We start from the raw sequence: 20870 nt of genomic DNA, 5'->3' as shown, positions 1-20870 counted from the left end.
CCGTGTGTTTTTCATGTGAAGGAAGCCTTGGAGAAGTTTTGGAGGAGGAGAAATTTTTATTTTTAAAACGGCAGATTTGTCAAGAATGCTCTTTACATATATTCTAAAGGAAAGTGTACAAAAATTAGATTAAAGTGTCTCTGAAGAGGTGACTTCAAACCATGCCTGAGCCTGGTCCCTGTACCCCTGTGACCCCACTCTGCCCTGAGAGTACTGCTGGCTGAGCGCCTCAGCTTGGTGCTCTCTTTCGTCCTTCATGTTTTCCACATTTCAGGAACCAATGAGCTTCTCCTCGTGTGAAGGCTGCAGACTACAAAACTCTTGGATTCCTAGAAAAAAAAGTGACAAGCAAAGAAGCACCAATGGCTCTTCTGTCCCCGAGGCAGCTGCCCCTTTGCTGGGGAGGGCAGCGTTCTGACCGGGCAGGATGTCCAGATGGCCTCACTTGAGCTGCATTCCAGCCGATGCCTGGAATCTTCAGCAGTGAACCTAATACCACATGCTGCCCATCCTTGGTTAGGACACACGCCTGCGGCCTGACATTGGCCCATTCTGTATATCGAGAATCCTGGGAGCAACGGTACTTACCTTTGACACCATGTGACTAGGCCAACTGAAGCCAGCCACAGATGAGGTGGCTCCAGCTTTCATAGCTGACACCTTACCTGGAATCTGAGGCCTTCCACGGCTGCCCACCAGCAGAATCAGGTCTGCAGGTGGTTTTTTGTTAATCATTTTTTTTTTATAGCTTTATTGAGATATATTTTCCATACCATAAAACTTGTACTTACCATGTTTTCTGAACTATGAATTAGCTTATGACACTTAACAATTATTGGAAGATTTCTCACAGACTTCTCTGATTCCTGACTTCCTTACTCAGGGGAGCCACTGCCCAGGTCACCCCAGCCCCCACCACCCACTGCTGTCCCCACCCGAGGCTAAATGGCAGTGACCACTTGTCATCCTAAATGGAAAGTGGTTATTCTCACACCCGGCCCACTGAGCTCACTCATGTCACCTCCTGGTCCCATAGGATCTGGAGGTTACGAGGCTCACTTAAACACTTACTTTGGATTATACTTCTGTAGGCTAATGTAGCTGGTGAATCCGGGGCTTCAGTCAAAAAAGACTGTCCTTTGTCACAACTCTTTCCTTAAAGAAACAAATGAGAGAAAGTTAAACCCATAACGGGAGAACACAGTGGCACCATGACCTCGGGGCTCTTCTTGTCCCAGTGCTATGATGGTGCTTTAATGCCGACCCCAGCTCAGTCATGATGAGGAAGAAAGCTCGGTGAGGAAGTTGGGCTCTTCAGAAACTCAGCTGCCCCCATCACTCAGTGGGGACCCTGCACTAGCACTTCAACACAGATCTGACCCACACCTGGCTCACTGGTGTGCCTACAAGTTATCTGGATGGGATGTGGTCAATGCAGGTTCCAGGGCCCTGTGAAGAATTTACTCGGTAGCTCCTAAGTGGGCCCAGGAACCTGCATTTTTAAAATATCTAGTTGTTTTTTCCATGAAAAGATAATGTGCATGGTAAAACAGTATGGAACACATAGGATCTATCATAAAAAGTAAGCTCAAAAGAGGCTACCAGTGTTTTGGGTATCTTTCCAGAAATAATGTAGGCATATAAATGTGGTACACACACATAAAATCAAATCAAATGGGAGCATACAACACATGTTCTGCCCATTACTTTTTTTCTTTTAATAATACTTTGTTTTCGGTGAAGGTTTACACAGCAGTTCAGGTTCCCATTCAACAATTTCTACACAAGTTGTTCACTGACAATGATTACATCCTTCATATTTCATGAATGTTCTCATTATTTCCATGCTAGTTGTTCATTTCCATTAATCTAGTTTCCCTACTCCCTTACATTCTCGTATTTGTTGTAAAGTAATGTTGACTGTTTGGTTTCATACAGGTGATTTTTCAAAAGAATGTAGTACTTACAGGTGATATTATTTTTTGAGCCAATTTGTTATTTAGCTACAAGGTGACCTTGGGTTAGTTTCAGTTCAAAGTTTGAAGAATATCTCAGGGTGACAGTCTTGGGAACTGTCCAGACTCAGTAGTTCTGGTTTTGTTTTGTAGAAATTCGAGGTTCTGTTCCATATTTTTCTCCCATTCTATCAGGGTCATCTATTGTATCCTTGATTAAAATGGTTGGTAGTGGTAACTGGGCACCATGTAGTTATTCTGGTCTCAGGAGAGATGAGGCCGTGGTTCATGTAGACTGTCTATCCTGTAGACTAGTTTCTTCTTTGAGTATTTAATTTCCTTCTTTCTCTTTTGCTCCGGACGAGTAGAGACCAATAGTTGTTATCTTAGATGGCTACTCAAAAGCTTTTAAGACTCCAGACACTACTCCCCAAACTAGAATGCAGAACGCTGCCCATTGCTTTTTTGATATACAATTGTACCTTGAAGGTCATTCCACATAGGCATCTTTAGATCTGCTAGTCCCCCCGCGGTGTGGTTACGCGCTTTAGGGAGGTACAGCCAGTCCCCTCCTATGGATGTGCAGCTTGTCTCTGGAGCAGCATGTCAGGCGGCAGCCCAAAGGACACAAAAGGCAAGGCCTTAGACCCTCCTCCGAGAGCCTCTGCCCTGGAGTTTTTCCCCTCTTCCTCTGGCTGCTCTGCCAGCCCTCAAATCCTGGGGAGACCTGCTCCACCCCTGCTCCCAGAAGCTGAGCGCTACTGGAGAAAGCTGAGAAAGGGTCACGTTGTTCCCACTGCTGCGATCCAACTGCAGGTGAACCCTGGCAAGGCTGAATTTCCAGTCACCACTCCCTGACTCCCAGTTGTGTTGCCGGTGGGACGGGGAAACCTGACGGAGGGAAGGGGTCTGTGGTGAGGGGGTGATGGAAGAGGGGTATCTCACATGGGGCTGGGCTACAGTGGGAACATGTGGAGCCTGCTGGGGAAGCCCTCGTGTTCACATTGGCTGGGATAGGTCTGGGAGGTCAGTGGTCCCAGAACAATCTTGTAAGGGCCACTTTGTTCCTTTGATTTCCCCAGTGTTCCCTGGGGGCATCTGAGTGGCAGATACCCACTCTTATGCAAGGGACTGTTTGTGGAGACTCAGCAGCAGGCAGGGTCAATGCAAAAACTGCTTACTCAGTATCTTTCACACTAGGGAAGGCTGAAGACACTGTTGTGGTTTTCTGCATTTTCTGGGGAAAACCATACACCAGAGAAGTATTTTTTAATGTGGGAACAAGGGGGATCTCAGGGCTCCTCCTGAGGCGATTCTCACCCCGCAAGGCAGGTATCCCCTGGGTTGTATTCTTGGCCCTCTCCTCACTACAGTCCTTCCTGGGGACTTGAGTCTCCCCTTGATGGACGTGACCCTCCATTGCTGACCACTCTCCTCTCTTTAGCCTGCTGCACGAACCAAGGCCTCACCCGTCTCTCGGATGCGGCCCACAAAGGGAGACCATCCCCTACCCAGACAGCACTCTGCTCTCCACAGCACTCCCTCTGCATTCACTGTTTCTGTGAGTGATGTTCCTCTTTCAAAAGACTTGCGATGGATACTGCAGACCTCTTGATGTCTCTCTCCCCAGCCATCAAAACCTGTCACTTTTACGTCCTGTGTACCCCTTCCTCTCATGCCAACACCCAGACCCCTGGTCAGGTCCTGACCTCACAACGTGGACACCACCACTACCTTTCTGCCAGTCCCCCAACGCAGCTGGCCCCCAGGCCTTCCTGGCACACGGGGGCTGCTCATCCTCTGTCCAGGCTCAGAAATATCAACGTTCCTCAATCCCTAACAAATGAACTTGGAGTGCCAAGGCTCAGGTGCAAAGCCATCTACACCTGGGCCCTAGCCCCCTTAGAGCCACCTCTCACTGCTTCTCTGCAGGCCCAGGTACCTCCGCTAAATGTGACATTCCAGCTCCCCATCAAAGGGGTCATGTCGCGGGCACACATAACTGCAGCAAGTTCAACACTGCTGTCTCGGGGAAAGAAAACCCCACAAAGCAAGCCTATGCTCTGGGATGGGGTAGACACAGGACCTGCTGTTCCTCCTCTGATTCCTATGGGCCACTCACATGCGTGTCTCACAGGATCGGGGGAGATTCTAGTTCTTCAAGAGAAGCATTTTTCATGCATCGTAGACCCTGACACAGGCCAGTGACTTCGCCTAGTGCTCACGGAGAGAACCGAGGTTGTCTCAGCACTGGAGGCAAAGGGGCTGTGCTGCCTTCCCAGAGTGATCACTAGTCTCCCAGGCCTAGCTACCACCGCCACCTCCCTGAGGCTGCCTGGCTCCCTTGGCTACGTGGGAGCTCTGGTGGCATGGTGGTTAAGGTAAGCAGTTTGAATCTACCAGCCGCTCCTTGGAAACCCTAGGGGGTAGTTCTACTCTGTCCTATAGGGTCGCTATGAGTTGCAATCAACTCGATGGCAACGGGTTTGTTTCTGGCTACGTGTCCATGTGTTCAGCTGATCTGCTATGGCAGCAACACAGCCAGCCTCCTGGGGAGGTCAGCTGCAGCGTCAGCTCCTGGACCTTGCCAGACCCATGGTGGCTGATCAGGGAATGAAGGCCCCTTCCTGGACCTTGCCAGACCCATGGTGGCTGATCAGGGAATGAAGGCCCCAGTCGATGGCAGCAGGTCGGGACCAGGCCTGCAGACTCACCTACCTATCTGAGGATCCAGAGGCACTCTGCCAAGGAGAGGGATCTTCAGGTCCTGGCACATGGCCTCTGCGCCCCCCGTCGTTGGAGGGAAGATCTGTGCTTCTTTCTGTAAAAAAAAAAAAAGGCAAGTTAAAAGAGGAGGCAGACAGGATTTTGTTTTACGATCAGAAGGGACCACATTTTAAAGGAACTTAAAAACATGACTTGTTTGGAATGTGAAACAACTAAGCGACAAAAGATTTTCAGTCAGTCAGCAATAAAGGGTTTTAATTGTAATCCCACTTCCTGAAAGGATGGTGAAAACACAAAGGGCTTCACAGACCACCATTCCTATAATTTTCTTAAGCACGAGGGGAAGGGCTTTTGTTTAGGGAACTTGACAACCGGCCATGCCCTCACCTTGCACTTAGGGCAGACGAAGCCACTCATGTTCTCCACCACTCCGATGATAGGCAGCTTCACCTTGTGGCAGAAGTTGATTTCTTTCCGGACATCCTGGAGTGATATTTCCTGTCATGGTTGAAAAAGACTGGCTATTCCACAGCCAAAGTGTAAGACACAGAATGTGTTTATGTAGTCAAGGGGACGTTGGAACGAAGCCTTTGAGCTTTGTGTCGTTCATTCAATAAATACTTATTTAGCATCTACTATGTGCTAAGTGGAAACCCTGGTGGCGTAGTGGTTAAGTGCTGCGGCTGCTAACCAAAGGGTCGGCAGTTCGAATCTGCCAGGTGCTCCTTGGAAACTCTATGGGGCAGTTCTACTCTGTCCTATAGGGTTGCTGTGAGCTGGAATCGACTCGACGGGACTGGGTTTGTTTTTTTTTTTGGTATGTGCTAAGTGGAAACCCTGGTGGCACAGTGGTCAAGTGCTATGGCTGCTAACCAAAGGGTCGGCAGTTCAAATCTGCCAGGTGCTCCTTGGAAACTCTATGGGGCAGTTCTACTCTGTCCTATAGGGTTGTTATGAGTCGGAATCAACTCGACAGCACTGGGTTTTTGGTATGTGCTAAGCAAGAAGCCCTGGTGGTACAGTGGTTAAAGTGCTCAGCTGCTAACTAAAAGGTCAGCGGTTCAAACCTACCAGCCACTCTGCAGGAGAAAGATGTGGCAGTCTACTTCCATAAAGATTACAGCCTAGGAAACCCAGTGGGGCAGTTGTCCTATAGGTCTCTATGAATCAGAATTGACTCGACGGCAGTGGGGGGGAGCGGGCGTATGTGCTGAGCTCTGTTCTAGGTGCTGTTTGTTTCCCAGAAAACCTTGAAAGGATAAACTTGAACAGTCACATATCAAACATAGAATGAATCTAGAGAAACGTGACCTTTTAAGATATCCTGATGCTCTACTTTCTCAGGCACAGACTACTATGAGCCAAAGTACACAAATTACACTTGTGTGCACAAAGGGGTCGGTGGACCAAATCTAATCCACCATCTGTTTTTGTAAATAAAGTTTTATTGTAACACAACCACACCCATTCTTTTACATACTGTCTAGGGCTGCTTTCACGCTACAATGACAGAATTGAGTAGGTGCAATAGAGACTATACACCAAAACAAAACAAAACCCATTGCCGTTGAGTCGATTTTGACTCATAGCAACCCTATAGGACAGAGTAGAACTGCCCCATGCGGTTTCAAGGGAGCACCTGTTGGATTCGAACTGCCGACCTTTTGGTTAGCAGCTGTAGCTCTTACCCACTGTGCCACCAGTGTTTCCAGGGACTATATGGTGCCCAGTATTTACTACCTGGCCATTTACAGAAAAGGTTTGCTAACAATCCCCGTTCTAGGTTACCATGAACACAAACAACCTGAGGGACTTCAAATTCACTTCTGAACTCCGGTGCTTATTTTACAGTGTGGGTGCTGTGCATGAACACTGCTTTGTACCCTATTTTTCCTCACTTAGCTGCCTTGGACTCATGGGGACCCCATGCAAAATGGGCTGGTTTATTTAATGTCCAGCTTCTCACTGAACTGCATGGGCCATCAGGGAGATGGGAGCCCTGGAGCCCAGCTCAGTGCCTGGTGTCTAATAAATTCCATCCTGGTGGCCTGGGCTGGGCCATAACACAAGCTGATCATGGTGGGCACCCCAGGCTGCCGCAGTTCTGCCACCCTGCTGTGGGTGATGGTGGGCCCCGTTCCCCCTTACAGCCATCTCATCTCACGCTACTTTTCTGGCCAACGCACCTCATGCCTAGCTGTCACCCACCTGTCAGTGGAGGCTTGTGTGTTGCTGTGATGCCAGAGAGGTTTCAACAGAGCTTCCAGACTAAGATGAACTAGGAAGAAAGGCCTGGTGATCTACTTCTGAAAATCAGCCAGTAAAAACCCTATGGATCACAACTGCCTGATGTGCAACTGATCATGAGGATGACGTAGGACTGGGCACTGTTTCATTCTATTGTACATGGGGCTGCTACAAGTTGGGGGCCAACTCAACAGCAGCTCACAACAAATGACATTTTTTGAGGACAGTGGAGAAGAACACCATGATGAGATGGAAAACGTAACAGAAAACTGTTGGTTTCTTGGGGCCCGTTGGGATTGATGACAACAATAATACAGGCTACCACAGCCCTGGTTGCATGTATTTGCTGCAGGATTTACTTAAGACCACACGACGGCGATCTCTTCATTTGGGTACAGCACAGGCCTCGGGGCACAGCCTTTGTGTGACTGGTACAGAAGAGAGTTGGGCACCTCCAAGGAAGGTCCAGGACCCAGAGTGGCTTACCCAGAAGCCCCTGTTCACACCCAGAGCAGTTCTGTTGATGCTGGGGAGGCTGCCCAAATCATTCTGGAATGTGAGTGGAGGAACTGCTGTTCACTGCGGGGCCATGGCGCAGGAGCACCAGGAGGGTGATGTGGCCACACAAGGCAGTCTAAATGACAGCAGCAACAACAGTCCTGCTGGCTTTGTGAGGGGAACCGAAAAGAAGGCAATTTTGAACGATGACTGCTTAATTTGTGGACAACAGCAAAATATTGGCGCAATGGTTAAGCACTCGGCAGCTAACCACAAGGTTAGCAGTTTGAACCCACCCAGCAGCTCTGCTGGAGAAAGACCTGGCAATCTGTTTCCATAAAGATTACAGCCTAGAAAACCCCATGGGGCAGTTCTACTTTGTCACATGGGGACACCATGTATCGGAATCGACTCAACAGCATCTAATAACTACAACATCAAAGCTTATTTCTCAACTGCAAATGCCTGGATCAAAGATCCAGTTCTTAACAAAAGGTTTATGCAAATCCAAGGTGGGTGAACTCACACTCTGAAGTCTCAGAGAGACTCGGTCTCAGAACCACATAGTAAAGAGATATTGCAAAGCTGTGGACAACCTGAGCCCAGCTGCTGTCTGGACACCAAGCAAGGCCCAGGCTTACCTGGGGAGTGGTAATTACCACAGCTCCGTCGATGTGTGTTGCTGAGAGATAATGAACGACCGAGAGGTGCTCGTCGGAGGTCCCGGGCGGCGTGTCCACGATGAGGTAGTCAATCTCCCCCCAGTCCACATCCCGGAGGAACTGCTTGATCATGCCTGGAAAGAGACCCGGAGGGGATGCCGCATTTGTCCTTTTCTGAACTTGTGACTCTTTTACAGAAGCGTGCTTTTGTGATCTTTAGGTACACTTAGTCTATGCTGTCAATTAGTGGTGCTCAAGCAGGGCAATCTTGCCCCTGAGGAGTTACTGGCAGAGTCTGGAGACATTGTTGGTTGTCATGTCAGGGCACGGTTGGCGGGGAAGGGTGTGCTACTGGAATCTGATAGGCAGAGGGCAGGGATGCTGCTAAAAGTCCTATAATGCACAGGACAGCCTCCCACAAAGAATTATCTTGCCCAGAATGTCAATGGTGCAAAGGCTGAGGAACCCCAGACTAACTAGCATTTTTGAATTACTAAGTCTCGATACCAAATCAACCCAAAACGGGTTTCACTTCACGCTTCTCTCTCTCTCTGACACAAATAGGCCACCATATAACCATAATAATAATTTCATGGCTATATACTTTTTTTTTTACTATATACGTTTTAAGGAGAGAAAATTTATAATGGATGTTAAGGATTATAAAATGAAATCCGGCATTTATATTAGCTCTCTTCAACCACTGAAGAAAGAGGCAACCAGATGCTTAAAATCACACATTAAACCCTGGTTGTGTAGTGGCTAAGTGCTATGGTTGCTAACAAAAAGGTCAGCAGTTCGAATCCACCAGGCGCTCCTTCGAAACACTATGGGGCAGTTCTACTCTGTCCTATAGGGTTGCTATGAGTCGGAATTGACTCAACAGCAACAGGTTTTTTTTTTTTTTTTGGTTTATGAAGGATAACAGAAGTCTGCTGCCATCTTGACAGCACAGGACGCAAATAAAACCAAGAGCAAGTAATGGCCTTGGAGGAATGTGACAGAAATAAGCAGCAGAGTGACAAACCGTTTTTCTTCGGTCCCCTCCAGATAACAGCGTCATCAGGACTGCTGAGCAAGAAGCCAACCGACATCACCCCCAGGTTGTCTTCCACGTACTGGAGAGGCGACAGAAGGAGGCACAGAGACTATCACTCCGCAAGGCACACTTGAGTTAAAACATAAAATAAGGACTTCCCTAGGTCTTCTGGCTGAAAAAACCATTTTCAGGACAAAAATTACCACATGACCTATGAGTATATTCACTCTTTGTAGTCTCAAATCATTTTCGGAAAAAAATAAAACAAAGGTTACCATGCTGGGGGGTGGGGAAGATTAGAAGGAGGCACCGTGTAGCCCTATGCTGCAATCACAGTGAACCTGAATGAAATAAATGAACGTTCTCTCCTTAACTGTCTTAACCAGGGACTGGCCAACTATGGCCCCTGGGGCCAAATCAGGTCCACTGTCTATTTTTGTAATAAAGTTTTGCTGGAACAGTCATGGTTATTCATTTACATATTATCTACGGTGCTTTCAAGCTATAATGGCAAAGACTGTATGGCCCGTAAGATGAAAATATTTACTAACTGATCCCTTACCAATAATGCCTGGTCTTAATTATATCCCCTGTGCCTAGAAAAGTGCCTCAATAAAGATTTGTTGATGGACAAATGAATGGATTAAGAAAATGGTGCACATCTACCACATATTCGTTACATACACATGACATAACGCACAACCTTAAAAACAAGGCAAAGAAGTAAAACTCACCACCAGAGACCAGCCCGAGCCGCTCTGATGAACCTGTGGGAACACAAGCATCTATGTTCATTTGTAAGAAATTACGCACCCCAGTCACATTTCATGCGCTAGACAAATTTTACAAAGTAAGAAGACCGCTTTGTAAAACACAATTCATCGTCTTACATGCTACCCCTGAATTCTTAGATAGGGGATAAAGAGAGAGTGGCTGGGTAATGGAAGATGTAATCTGATACCCTTTCCCCCAAGTTTGGGTTATTTTGAAACTTCCTAGGTACCTGGTCAGGGAACCAAAGCTACCTGAGTTCAAATCTAATTTTGGGTCTGAGGTATTTTTAGAGCATGATAAAACTTGGTTCGGGGTTGTTGAGAAAGTGGAAGGAACTGTGGTGCAATGAGATTGCTTTTGAAAAAGTCCAAGAGTAAAGGGAATGACTTGAAATAGTTGATTCAAAACCTGCCCTGTTACAAATGCAGAGAGATCCAAGTTTATTAGTGGTTACCAGGGGCGGGATGGGGGGGGCGGGGGTGGGGAGAAAAGAGGAGTCACCATTTAGAAGCATTGGATTCCTGTTTATGGTAAACTTGGCAGTGGATACTGGTTATGGTTGCACGACATGATTAACTGATGTTACTAAATTTACATGTGAAAAATGTTAAATTGGCAAATGTTGTATTATATACATTAAAAAAAAAAAAAAAAAAAAAAAACCTGCTCTGCCAGCAGCCTGAATTTGAGCTCTAGCCCAGGGGGGCAAGAGCCCCGGGATCAGTGGGAAGCTCACCACTGTGCTTCAAGGTTCAACTCCACACCATTTTTTAATTTTTTATGATGCTACAACTAAAAAAAAAGCAAGTTCCAATTACATATCAATCTTGGAAATTATACTTCTTTACAGCAACTTTCTGTTGTTGTCAGGTGCTGTTCAGTCGGCTGCGACTCGTAGCAACCCAGTGTACAACAGAATGAAACACTGTGTGGTACTGCACCATTCTCATAATCACTGCCGTGCTTGAGTCCATTGTTGCAGCCACCATGACAATCCATCTTGTTGATGGTCTTCCTCTTTTTCATTCCCCCTCTACTTTATCAAGCATGATGTCCTTCTCTAAGGACTGGTTCCTCCTGGTAACATGTCCAAAGTACATGAGATGAAGTCTCGCTGTCCTTGCTTCTAAGGAGCGTTCCGGCTGTACTTCTTCCGAGACAAATTTGTTTGTTCTTCTGGAAGCCCATGGTATATGCAATATTCTCTGCCAACACCACAATTCAAAAGCATCAATTCTTCTTCGGTCTTCCTTACTCATTGTCCAGCTTTCATATGCACGTGAGGCAATTGAGTCGGGCACACCTTAGTCCTCAAAGTGACATCTTTGCTTTTTCACATTTAAAGGTCTTTTGCAACAGATTTGCCCAATGCAATACGTCGTTTGATTTCCTGACTGCTGCTTCCATGGTGCATTGATTCTGGTTCCAAGTAAAATGAAGTCCTTGACAACTTAAATATTTTCTCTCTTTATCATGATGTTGCTTATCTGTCCCGCTGTAAGGGTTTTTTTATGTTGAGCCAATTATAGAAGTCAAAACAGAAAGTCTATTTTCCTTGATGAAGTCTTGCTTTTCTTAAAACAACTTGATGGAGATGTAATTCACACATCAAACAATTCGCCATTCTAAAGTGGACAATTCGCTCAGCATGATGTTTTCAAAGCTCACCCGTGTCACGGCATGTGTCAGGGTTTTATTTCTTCTTATGGCTGGGTAATAGTCCACTGTATTGTCCATCACCTCAGGAGGGCAGGGGTGTTTACCTCCCTCGTTCACCACTGTATCCCCAGCACCCAGAATAGTGCCCAGCACGTAATTAAACAATGAACCAAGCTGGAAACCCCTGGAACATTTCAGCCCTTGAGTCCCAGCTTCAAAAAGGTGTTCTTGGGAGGCCTCTCCTTGGGCTGCTTTTGCTGCCCCCGAAAGAGGGACTAGCGTCTGCCCTGCCCCCACCCCATGTCACTTGCCGACCTCAGTCTCAGTTCCCCAGGGGAGACCACAAGGGCAGAAATATTCCCTGGCTTCCAGGGTGCAGGCCCCTTGCAAACCCTAGGCTAGCCTTCCCAGTCAGAGCTAAATTTCCTTGTCTTACTTCTGCATTTGACTTGTTGTTTCCCTTCCCCTCTAAGAAGGCACTGAAACTAACCCATCTCAGATGGTCTGGATATATTATGCCCTCTCTGAACTCACAGCTGCTGTGACAGTACACAGAGGACTAGAGAACAGACCACTGAACTGATTAGTGAACAACTGATTTCATGTGCCCACATAACAATTTATGGGCTCTGCTTACCTCGTTGTTTAGGTTTAATAGTTCAGTGCTGTAAAGTTCATCTCAAGAGAATATCCTGAGTTTTGAGAGTTTTGAAATACAGCTATTACCTGTTCTCCTTCCAATCCCATTATCTTGGGAATCGATGGCCCACATATATCAATGTCTAGGAGAGCAATCTGAGAACAAGAAGAGTAGGTACGATAAGTGCATGTACAATACTCCAAATGTGCACAATTGAGAGGGGAACAGGGTTAGAGGAAAAGGGGAAAGCCGAGAAGACAGCAAGAAACTGGGCCAGACTTGGTCAAGCTAATCTCACGAGGGAGAGCAATAACAGTAGTAATGTTTATCTTCCAGGTCATCGAGGCAACAGTCTAGAACTCCTAAGAAGAACTCAGCAAAGACAACACATAATTTAGGGAAGTCAGCACAACTTGACCAAGGCAAAGGCACAGAAGTTTCTTAGATGCATCCAAACACCTTGAAGGACTGAGTTGCTGGGACCATAGTCTCGGGGGACATCTATGTCAACTGGTATAACATGATTTATAAAGAAAATGTTCTACATCCTACCTTGGTGAGTAGCGTCTGGGGTCTTAAAAGCTTGTAAGTGGTCATCTACAACTATTGGTCCCATCCCGTCCGGAACAAAGGAGAATGGAGAAAACCAAAGACACGAGGAAAATATTAGCCCAAAGGACTAATGGGCTGCATGAACAACAGCCTCCACCAGCCTGTGCCCAGAAGAACTAGATGGTGCCCAACTACTACCACCGACCACTCTGACAGGGATCACAACAGAAAGTCCCAGACAGAGTGGGAGAAAGATGTAGAACAAAATTAAATCCATGATAAAAGACTTACTGGTCTGACAGAGACTGGAGGAACCCCGGAGACTATGGCCCCTGGACACTCTGCTAACTCAGAAGTGAAATCATTCCTGAAGCCCACTTTTCAGACAAAAATTAGATAAGCCTATAAAGCAAAGAGTAACACATATGAGGAAAGTGCTTCTTAATTTTTAGTTCAATCAAATATGTGAGACCAAATGGGCAACTCCTGTCCCAAGATGAGAAGGCAGGAAGGGAAAGAAAAACTGAACAAACGGAGAGAAACTGAAGTGGAAAGGGGGATAGTGCTGTCACATTGTAGGGATTGCAACTGATGTCACAAAATAGTGTGTGTATAAATTTTTGAATGAGAAATTAACTTAAACTGTAAACATTCATTTAAAGTACAATAAAATTAAAAAAAAAAAAAAAGAACTCAGCAAGGTTCATTGATACCCTATAGCTCAGCCTGGCCTAGCTCTAGGGTGACCTTATGACCTGCGTTTATCAGGCCATTTTGAGGCTCAGCTACTGTTTATTTAACCCTTACCATGTGACAGGCATGGGTTGGGCATTTTCATGTTTGGGCTCACTTGTTGCCTAGGGGCTGGGAATTATTATCTTTACAGAAGAAAAAACTGAGGTTCAGAGAGGCTCAGCAACTTGTTCAGTGAGGAAAAGGCAGAGCTGGGATGTAAATCAAGGTCTCCTGACTCCAAGGCCAGGGCTCTCTGTACCATATCATGGGGCCTCTCACCAAGCCCTGTTTTTCTGTGATCCTGAAGGTTAATGGTGGCTTAGGCCCAACTTTCAAAAAAAGAAATTTAAAATAACAAGCAAATCTACAAAAGTGCTTTACTAGTAACTTAAATACTTTTTTTTAAATACCACCTCAAATGCCTCTTTCTACCTCAGACACCCTGCTTTCCTCGTCTGATTGATAAATGAAACTAGCTTAAAAAAAAAAAAAGAACCCTTTAAAAGTAGGGCTAGCATCCATCATGAAAGCTGTAATATCTCGGAACTAAAGTGCAGCACCTTTGGGTAACTCTGGGTAACTTTCCCCAAACTCCTTTCTTGCTTCCCTCTTCAATCCTCTCAGCAAACCCAACCTTCTACTTCCTTAGCACGCAGGATCTCGATCTCGTACCTGTAGTCAGAAGTTTCAGACAGCGATCAGCCGTTTGCCTCATGCGCCCTCTGCTGGCCACCAGAAGAGCAAACCAGAACCATACACTCAATCTGACAATTGGATTTGACATTGCTTTTTGTCTACTTAAGGGAATCCTGGTGGTGTACTGGTTAAGAATTGACTGTTCAGCAGTTTGGATCCACCAGGCGTTCCTTGGAAACCCTATGGGGGCAGTTCTACTCTGTCCTATAAGGTTGCTATGAGTCGGAATTGACTCGATGGCAACAGGTTTGGTTTTTTTGGTTTTTGCCTACTTAATCAACTCAACAGCAATGGGTTGGGTTTGGTCTCGATACGTGGGGTTGATGCGTGTTAATCATCCACAGACATTTTCTTTCTTTTTTATTGTGCTTTAGATGAAGGTTTACAGAGCAAATTAGTTTCTCATTAAAGAATTAATACACATACTGTTTTGGGACATTGGTTGCCAATCTCATGATGTGTCAACACTCTCTCCTTCTCTACCCTGGGTTCCCCATTTCCATTTGTCCACAGACATTTTCAACGAGGGCCTCATGGTTTGGGAAACTGTACCCATCACTAAATCCCTAACTGAGACAATTGTCAATACTCTTATGTAGCTGCTCAGTCTCCACGGCCCTCCTTTTCGGAATTACGTAATCAGTTTCCTTTTGGAGAATGAAAGTCCCTACAACCAAGGGAGGAATCCCTGGGTGGTGCAGACAGTTAAGTGCTGGACTACTCCCGAAATGTTGGTCATCTGAACCCGCCCAGAGGCATCTCGGGTGACAGACCTGGGTATCTGCTTCCATAATGCCACATTGAACACCCAATGGAGCAGTTCTACTCTGCACACATGGGTCACCATTAGTCAGAACTGACTCAACACCAACTAACAACAAAACCAAGGGAGTGAATCTTGAGTAAAATGATACATACACCCAAACTTATTGCCATCGAGTCAATTCCAACTTATAGTGACCCTATAGGACAGGGTGGAACTACCCCATAGGGTTTCCAAGGCTATAATCTTTACAGAAGCAGACTGCTTTCTCCTGTAGAGCTGCTGCTGGGTTCGAACCACCGACCTTTCAGTTACCAAGCCTAGCACTTAACCACTGCACCACCAGGACAAGAAACAGATGAAGTGTACTCACTTCCGTGGTGGTACCTAAGAATGCTGCTGAGAAGTTCCTGCTATCCAGACCTGGATAACCTGAGAAAACAGACAGCTTTGCCAGTCAACTAGCCAAAACAAACATGAGCCCCAAATGGCAAGAGGTTGCTGGATAAGTAGAAGAATGAATCAACACGTATACTTTGAACCTGCTCAGCCCAGTACTTTGGCTAGGTTACAAACTCATCATCTGTAAAACAGAAAATCACCAGCCCTTCATATGCCAGTTAACAGCTTCATTATTACTGTTATCGTGGACATTTACTGAGCCCTCATTATGTGTTGGAGTCCCTGGGTAATGCAAACAGTTAACGCACTTGGCTGCTAATTGAAAGGCTGCTGGTTCAAGTCCACCCAGAAAATCAGCCATTGAAAACTCTGCATAGTTCTACTCTGACACACATGGGGTCGCCATTGATTCGACAGCAACCGGTACTGGTGCTATACGTCAGGCACCGTATAACGCTTTACATTCATTCAATCTGACAAATCTCACTCAGTCCTGAGTGCCATTTTACAGATGAGAAAACCAAGACAGTGACAACTGCCTGACAACCTGCGCAAGGTCACGGCACTAGGGTTGGTGGAGCTGGGATGTGAACCTGGGCGGTCAGACTTGGGCCTGTGTTTTAGCCATAATGCTACCACACACATCCCTTCAGTCTCTATCATATCCCAAGGGCCCCACCCAAGTGTCCCCTGCCAGTCATCTCTCCCCTCTCCAAATTCCTGGAGGACATCTTGGGTGGTATTTACCATTACATCTCATTGGTAATGCCAGTTGCATCCCATTACAAGGTACCATATACATTCCACAGAGAAGCCCTCCTGGGCCATCTGATGGCCAGAGACAGTGGCTTTATAAAATGAACAGAAGAGAAATGAGTTAAAAGGAAGCATTCAGAGCCCAAGTGAGTGAAAGAAACACAGAGCTTTACAGACCACCTGGCCTAGCCTCCTCACTGCCCCAAAAGGCAAGTAGCCACTCAAGATCTAACCCTCCTCCAAAGATGCTCTTCCCTAGCACCACTGCTTCTGGCACTATGAACTAGACCAGGTCAGCAAACTACGGCCTACAGGCCAAATCCAGTCTGCCCCCTGTTGTTGTACAACCCATAAGCTATAAACATTTTTAAACGGTTGAGAAAAAAAAATCAAGAGTAATTCTATTGCATAACACGGGAAAATTATTTGAAATTCAAGTTTGTGACAACAAAGTTTTATTAGGACACAGTCATGCGCATTTGTTTACGTATTACCTATGGCTGCTTTCACGTTACAACAGCAGAGTTGAGTAATTACAACAGGTGAGTAGTTACAACAGAGACAAGATGGCCCCCAAAGCCCAAAATATTCACCATCTGGCTCTTTACAGAAGAAACTTGCTGACTCCTGGACCAAATGCTAATTTCTTAATAATTAAAAAAAAAAAGGATTCTCTGAGTTCTTGGATACAGTAAGGTGTATCTGGACCACTGTGTGTCTTTGTTTATTGTGTATTGAGAGGACATCAGAGTGGTAGGCTTGGTCCCCACTGCCCACTCTGGCTATTTGGTCTATTTTTTTTGTTTTTTTATATTGTGGTTTTGAGCAATATTTCATTCTGAAAAAAATGAATGGTGGCATGAGTACTATGTTAGGAAATAAAGAAAACAATAGTACTCATGGTTTTATTAAGCATAAAGTGGTAATCAAGTGAATACTTAGATCTTTTTCTACAGTCAATGTAAAATTATGAGTCCTAAAGAATAATGCAGATTTTTTAAATCACAGGTATCACAAATTTCCATTTGATCTTTTTGATAAGCAGAATTGCTTTTGTTCCTCATCCTACCACACCTTTTATTAAAGCTAAAACCCAGAGCAGCACCAGGTAATCTGAGTTTTCATGCTCATCTGTGTATTTGGGTAGAAGAAAATGTCCCCGTGCAAACTTCTTCTTTGAGAGTCAAATAAAAAACATTTTAGGCTTTGCAGGCCAGGAGGAAAAAATCAAGAATAATATAAAACGATTTCAATGTAACCTTTTAAAAATGTAAAAACCGATCTTATCTCATAGGCTATAAAGACAGGAGTTGGGCTGGATTTGGTCCACAGGCTAAAGTATGTTGACCCTTGGCCTACAGACAGGCAGAAAGGGGTTAATGAGTAAGAGGAAGAAGTCTGAACTTAGTGTAATAAAAGAGATGTGCACTGCTATTTTCCTTCGCAGCTAGAGAACCCAGTGAAATACTTGAATCTTACCACTAGGTGTTCCCTAGGTGTCCCTAGGTGGTGCAAACAGTTAATGTGCTCAGCTGCTAACCCAAAGGTTGGAGGTTTGGGTCCACCCAAAGGCACCTCAGAAGGAAGTCCTGCTGATCTACTTCTGAAAAATCAGCCATTAAAAACCCTGTGGAACTCACTTCTACTCTGACACACATGGGGATGCCACGAGACGGAGTCTATTCGGCAGCAACTGGTTAGGTATACCCTTGTTCTTTCTGCAGGATCTTGATTCCAAAGAGGTCACTTAAACTTAATCTAAGGAATTGGTTACCAAAAGCCATCACGAACCCTCAGACAGAAAGAGCATCTCCCAGTTTTCACCACGGTCCCACCTGTGTGTTTTCATCCTCTGCCAGGCCATGGGCGAGGTGGGCACTGAATGTGCTTTTCCCAACGCCGCCTTTCCCAGATAGCACCAAGATTTTGTGTTTCACGGTTTTCATTTTCTCTTTAATTTCCTCTATGGCTGCAAAGAAAGCAGTTTAAATGATAAAGTCCCTCAGTAGATATCAGATGTCACTTCTCCCACAGGCTAGAAGGAGCTAAGTCCTGGCAGCTGTGAGAAATATCGTTTAATTAACGGCATTTAGTGCTATAAAAAAACAAGGCTATTCTCACCACTTGAAATTTTCTCGTTTATGTTTGTCTACCCTTACTAGAACATAAGATTCATGCAAATAGGGACTCTGTCTGAAGTGGAGCTCTAGTCCCGCTCCAGAACAGAACTTCGCATATACTAATGATCCTCAACCTGGGAGCAAATCCCAGAGGGGACATCTGGCCATGTCTGGAGGTATTTTGAAGCCCTGGTGACACAATGGTTAAAGTGCTCTGCTGCTAACCAAAAGATCAGTGGTTCAAACCCAACAGCTGCTCTGCAGGAGAAAGACGTGGCAGTCTGCCTCTATAAAAATTTACAGCCTTGGAAACCCTATGGGGCAGTTCTACTCTGTCCCATAGGGTTGCTGAGTCAAAATTGACTCCACGGCAGTGGGTTGGAGGCAATTTTGGTTGAGGGGATAGGGGTGGCCACTGCCATCTCATGGGTAGAGGCCAACGATGCTGCTACACATCCTACAATGCACAAGACAGCCCCTTTGGCGACGAATTATCCAGCCCCAAAAGTCAACAGTGAAGTTGAGACACCCTGATTAAAAAAAAAAAATTTTTTTTAGCATACACTTAATATATATCTATCATCGGTAACTATCATTTACTGTACACTTCATTGTGCATCAAATATCTCTCTTCAAATCCCTACAACGCTGTGAGGCACCTATTTTTCTCCTCATTTTCAATGAGGAAACTGAGCCTCAGAGGTTAAGTCCCTTGCTCGAGATCACAGTGCTTGCGGTGGGGCCAAGAATCAAACCCAAGTCTCTCTTTGAGCTCCCTTAAATTCTTCTCCCAGCCTCCTGCTTTCTAAGATCCTTCCATCTAGGAAAGTTCCCAGAGTCCTCCTACCCCTGAATTCTCCTTTCTCAGTGTTCATCACTGTAGTGACCTATTATCCGTCTCCTCTATTAAACTAAGCTCCATCGGGGCAGGGACCCCCTCTGTTTCGTTCACACCTGTACCCCCAGCCCAGAGCACTGTGCCTAGTGATTAATGAATATTTCTATTTAACGAATGACAGAATCTTTCCTCACAAGGAAGAAGATTTTGCCCAAAGGTGACACAGCTAGAAAGTCGCTGGCGGAGCCATGATTTAACACTGGGAGCTCCCTGTCTTCAAAGCGTGTCTATTAACTCGTTTCCCTCCGCAGCCACGACCATTGTCGACTACAGTCAATCAAACTCCGAGCGCCGCCCCTCACTTTCGTCGTCTTTTTTCACGCCCCTCTTTCTCTGGGCCCCGCTCCCTTTAACACGCTTCCTGGCCCACTCCTGTCACTCATCCTTCAGGCCCCGCCCCTCCACCACCGCCCACTTTCTTCCACGCCCCGCCTCTTCCGGGCCCGTGCCTTTCACTTCCCGTTGTAGCCTTGCCCCGTCCTCACCCGGGTCCGGAGCGGCGCCGGCGCCAGAGGCACACAGCCGCTGGTTGGGGCACCCCTGACATGCGGTCCCTCGGCCCGCCTCGGCGCTGTCGGTCCCGGGGCAGTCTGCGCGGACACAAAAATATAGTTAGAGTGGCTCCCGTGCCTTCAGATCTACCACCCGTGTCTTCTCCGCGCGCTCACCGTGAGGCACCTCCTCCATTCCGTCGCCTTTGCCGCCGAGGCGGTCACCGGAACTCGCCGGTGTGCATTTCCGTTCCGAGACGGCCAATCTGACCCTTAACCCTTAGCCTGAGCGAAATAAGTCTCGGAAACAAAGGGCTCTGCGCACGCGCGAGTCTTGTGGCGTGAGGGTAGGGTTCTGTTATTTGTGTTTCCTTTAAAACTGAGCTGCAGATGTCTGTCACATCACAAATACTTACAGTATGTATCACCTAGGAACAGAGGCGTTATCCTGCTAGCCTCAGTGCTGTTTTCATACCCAAGAAATTTAACAATAACAGTAGTTTGTATTAAGATACATAGCTTATATCCAGGTATATTTATCTTCAACATACAGGTTGTATTCAAATTCCCACAATTGTCCCAAAGAAGACTTTCCCCCCACCTCTATCCTGGATGCACTTAAGGATCACACATTGCCGTTTTGTACAGCACCCCCTCCCTTCTGTGTGTGTGTGTCTTACAGGACATAATTTTGAAGAGTCCAGGTCAATTGTCCTGTTGTTAGGTGCCCTTGAGTCGCTTCCTACTCACAGCGACCCTGTAAGATGGCGTAGAACTGCCCCATAGGGTTTCCAAGGACCAGCTGGTGGATTTGAATGGCCAACCTTTTGGTTAGCAGCCAAGCTTTCTGTAGCATACCCCATAATCGTGATTTATCTGATTTCCCCCTTCGTTAATTCGATTCAGTTGAAATTTTTTGGTAGAACACACCTGGGTGATGTGTACAGAACTTGTTATTGTATCACATCACGAGGGATTTAATGTTAATTATGCGTTCTTTGTGATGTGAAGCCTGACCACTTGGTAAAGGTGCTGTTGCTGTGTGCCCTCAAGCCGTTCTGACTCATAACAACCCTATAAGAGTGGAACTGCTCCATAGAGTTTCCCAGACTGTAATCTTTACAGGAGCAGACTGCCAAGTCTTTCTCCCCAGGAGCCACTGATGTGTTTGAACCACCAACCTTTTGATTAGCAGCTGAGCACTTAACCATTGCACCACCAGGGCTCCTTTTGGTAAAGGGAATGTCTACCCTATT

The 20870-nt window shown here is 46.1% G+C and overlaps 1 protein-coding gene across 3 annotated transcripts; it reads right to left on the bottom strand.

The window, feature by feature from the left end:
* Window positions 1-45: 45 nt before the first annotated feature.
* On the bottom strand, window positions 46-19865 carry NUBP1 (NUBP iron-sulfur cluster assembly factor 1, cytosolic). Of its 3 annotated transcripts, none has more exons than XR_007519610.1 (11): window positions 19792-19865; window positions 19609-19713; window positions 17941-18074; window positions 12288-12356; window positions 9863-9895; window positions 9117-9207; window positions 8069-8223; window positions 5070-5180; window positions 4670-4776; window positions 1072-1155; window positions 46-329 (listed from the first exon to the last, which is right to left on the bottom strand). XR_007519610.1 is itself a non-coding variant. In XM_049903625.1 (11 exons), exons 1-11 carry the CDS (start codon window positions 19808-19810, stop codon window positions 271-273), a joined length of 963 nt encoding a protein of 320 aa, XP_049759582.1. In that variant the 5' UTR covers window positions 19811-19865; the 3' UTR covers window positions 47-270. The 3 variants fall into 3 exon arrangements, 2 of the variants coding, with proteins under 2 accessions (XP_049759582.1, XP_049759583.1); XM_049903625.1 differs by having other exon boundaries at window positions 47-329; window positions 4674-4776; XM_049903626.1 differs by lacking the exons at window positions 46-329; window positions 1072-1155 and adding an exon at window positions 1165-2846 and having other exon boundaries at window positions 4674-4776.
* Between the last annotated feature and the right edge of the window lie 1005 nt (window positions 19866-20870).

This window comes from Elephas maximus, chromosome 12 (assembly GCF_024166365.1).
Source record: "Elephas maximus indicus isolate mEleMax1 chromosome 12, mEleMax1 primary haplotype, whole genome shotgun sequence".
Classification (NCBI taxonomy): domain Eukaryota; kingdom Metazoa; phylum Chordata; class Mammalia; order Proboscidea; family Elephantidae; genus Elephas; species Elephas maximus.
Note: the sequence above shows the minus strand (reverse complement) of the source record. Positions and strands in the feature narration are given on the sequence as shown.

What these genes read in the sequence shown, in the direction of transcription:
- NUBP1 (XM_049903625.1), bottom strand. An exon ending in GAGGGGACCGAAGAAAAACG is followed by an intron (nt 8,224 to 9,116) that starts GTTTGTCACTCT and finishes GTCTCTTTCCAG; the next exon opens with GCATGATCAAGCAGTTCCTC. An exon ending in GCCTCTGGATCCTCAGATAG is followed by an intron (nt 1,156 to 4,673) that starts GTAGGTGAGTCT and finishes TGTTTCTTTAAG; the next exon opens with GAAAGAGTTGTGACAAAGGA.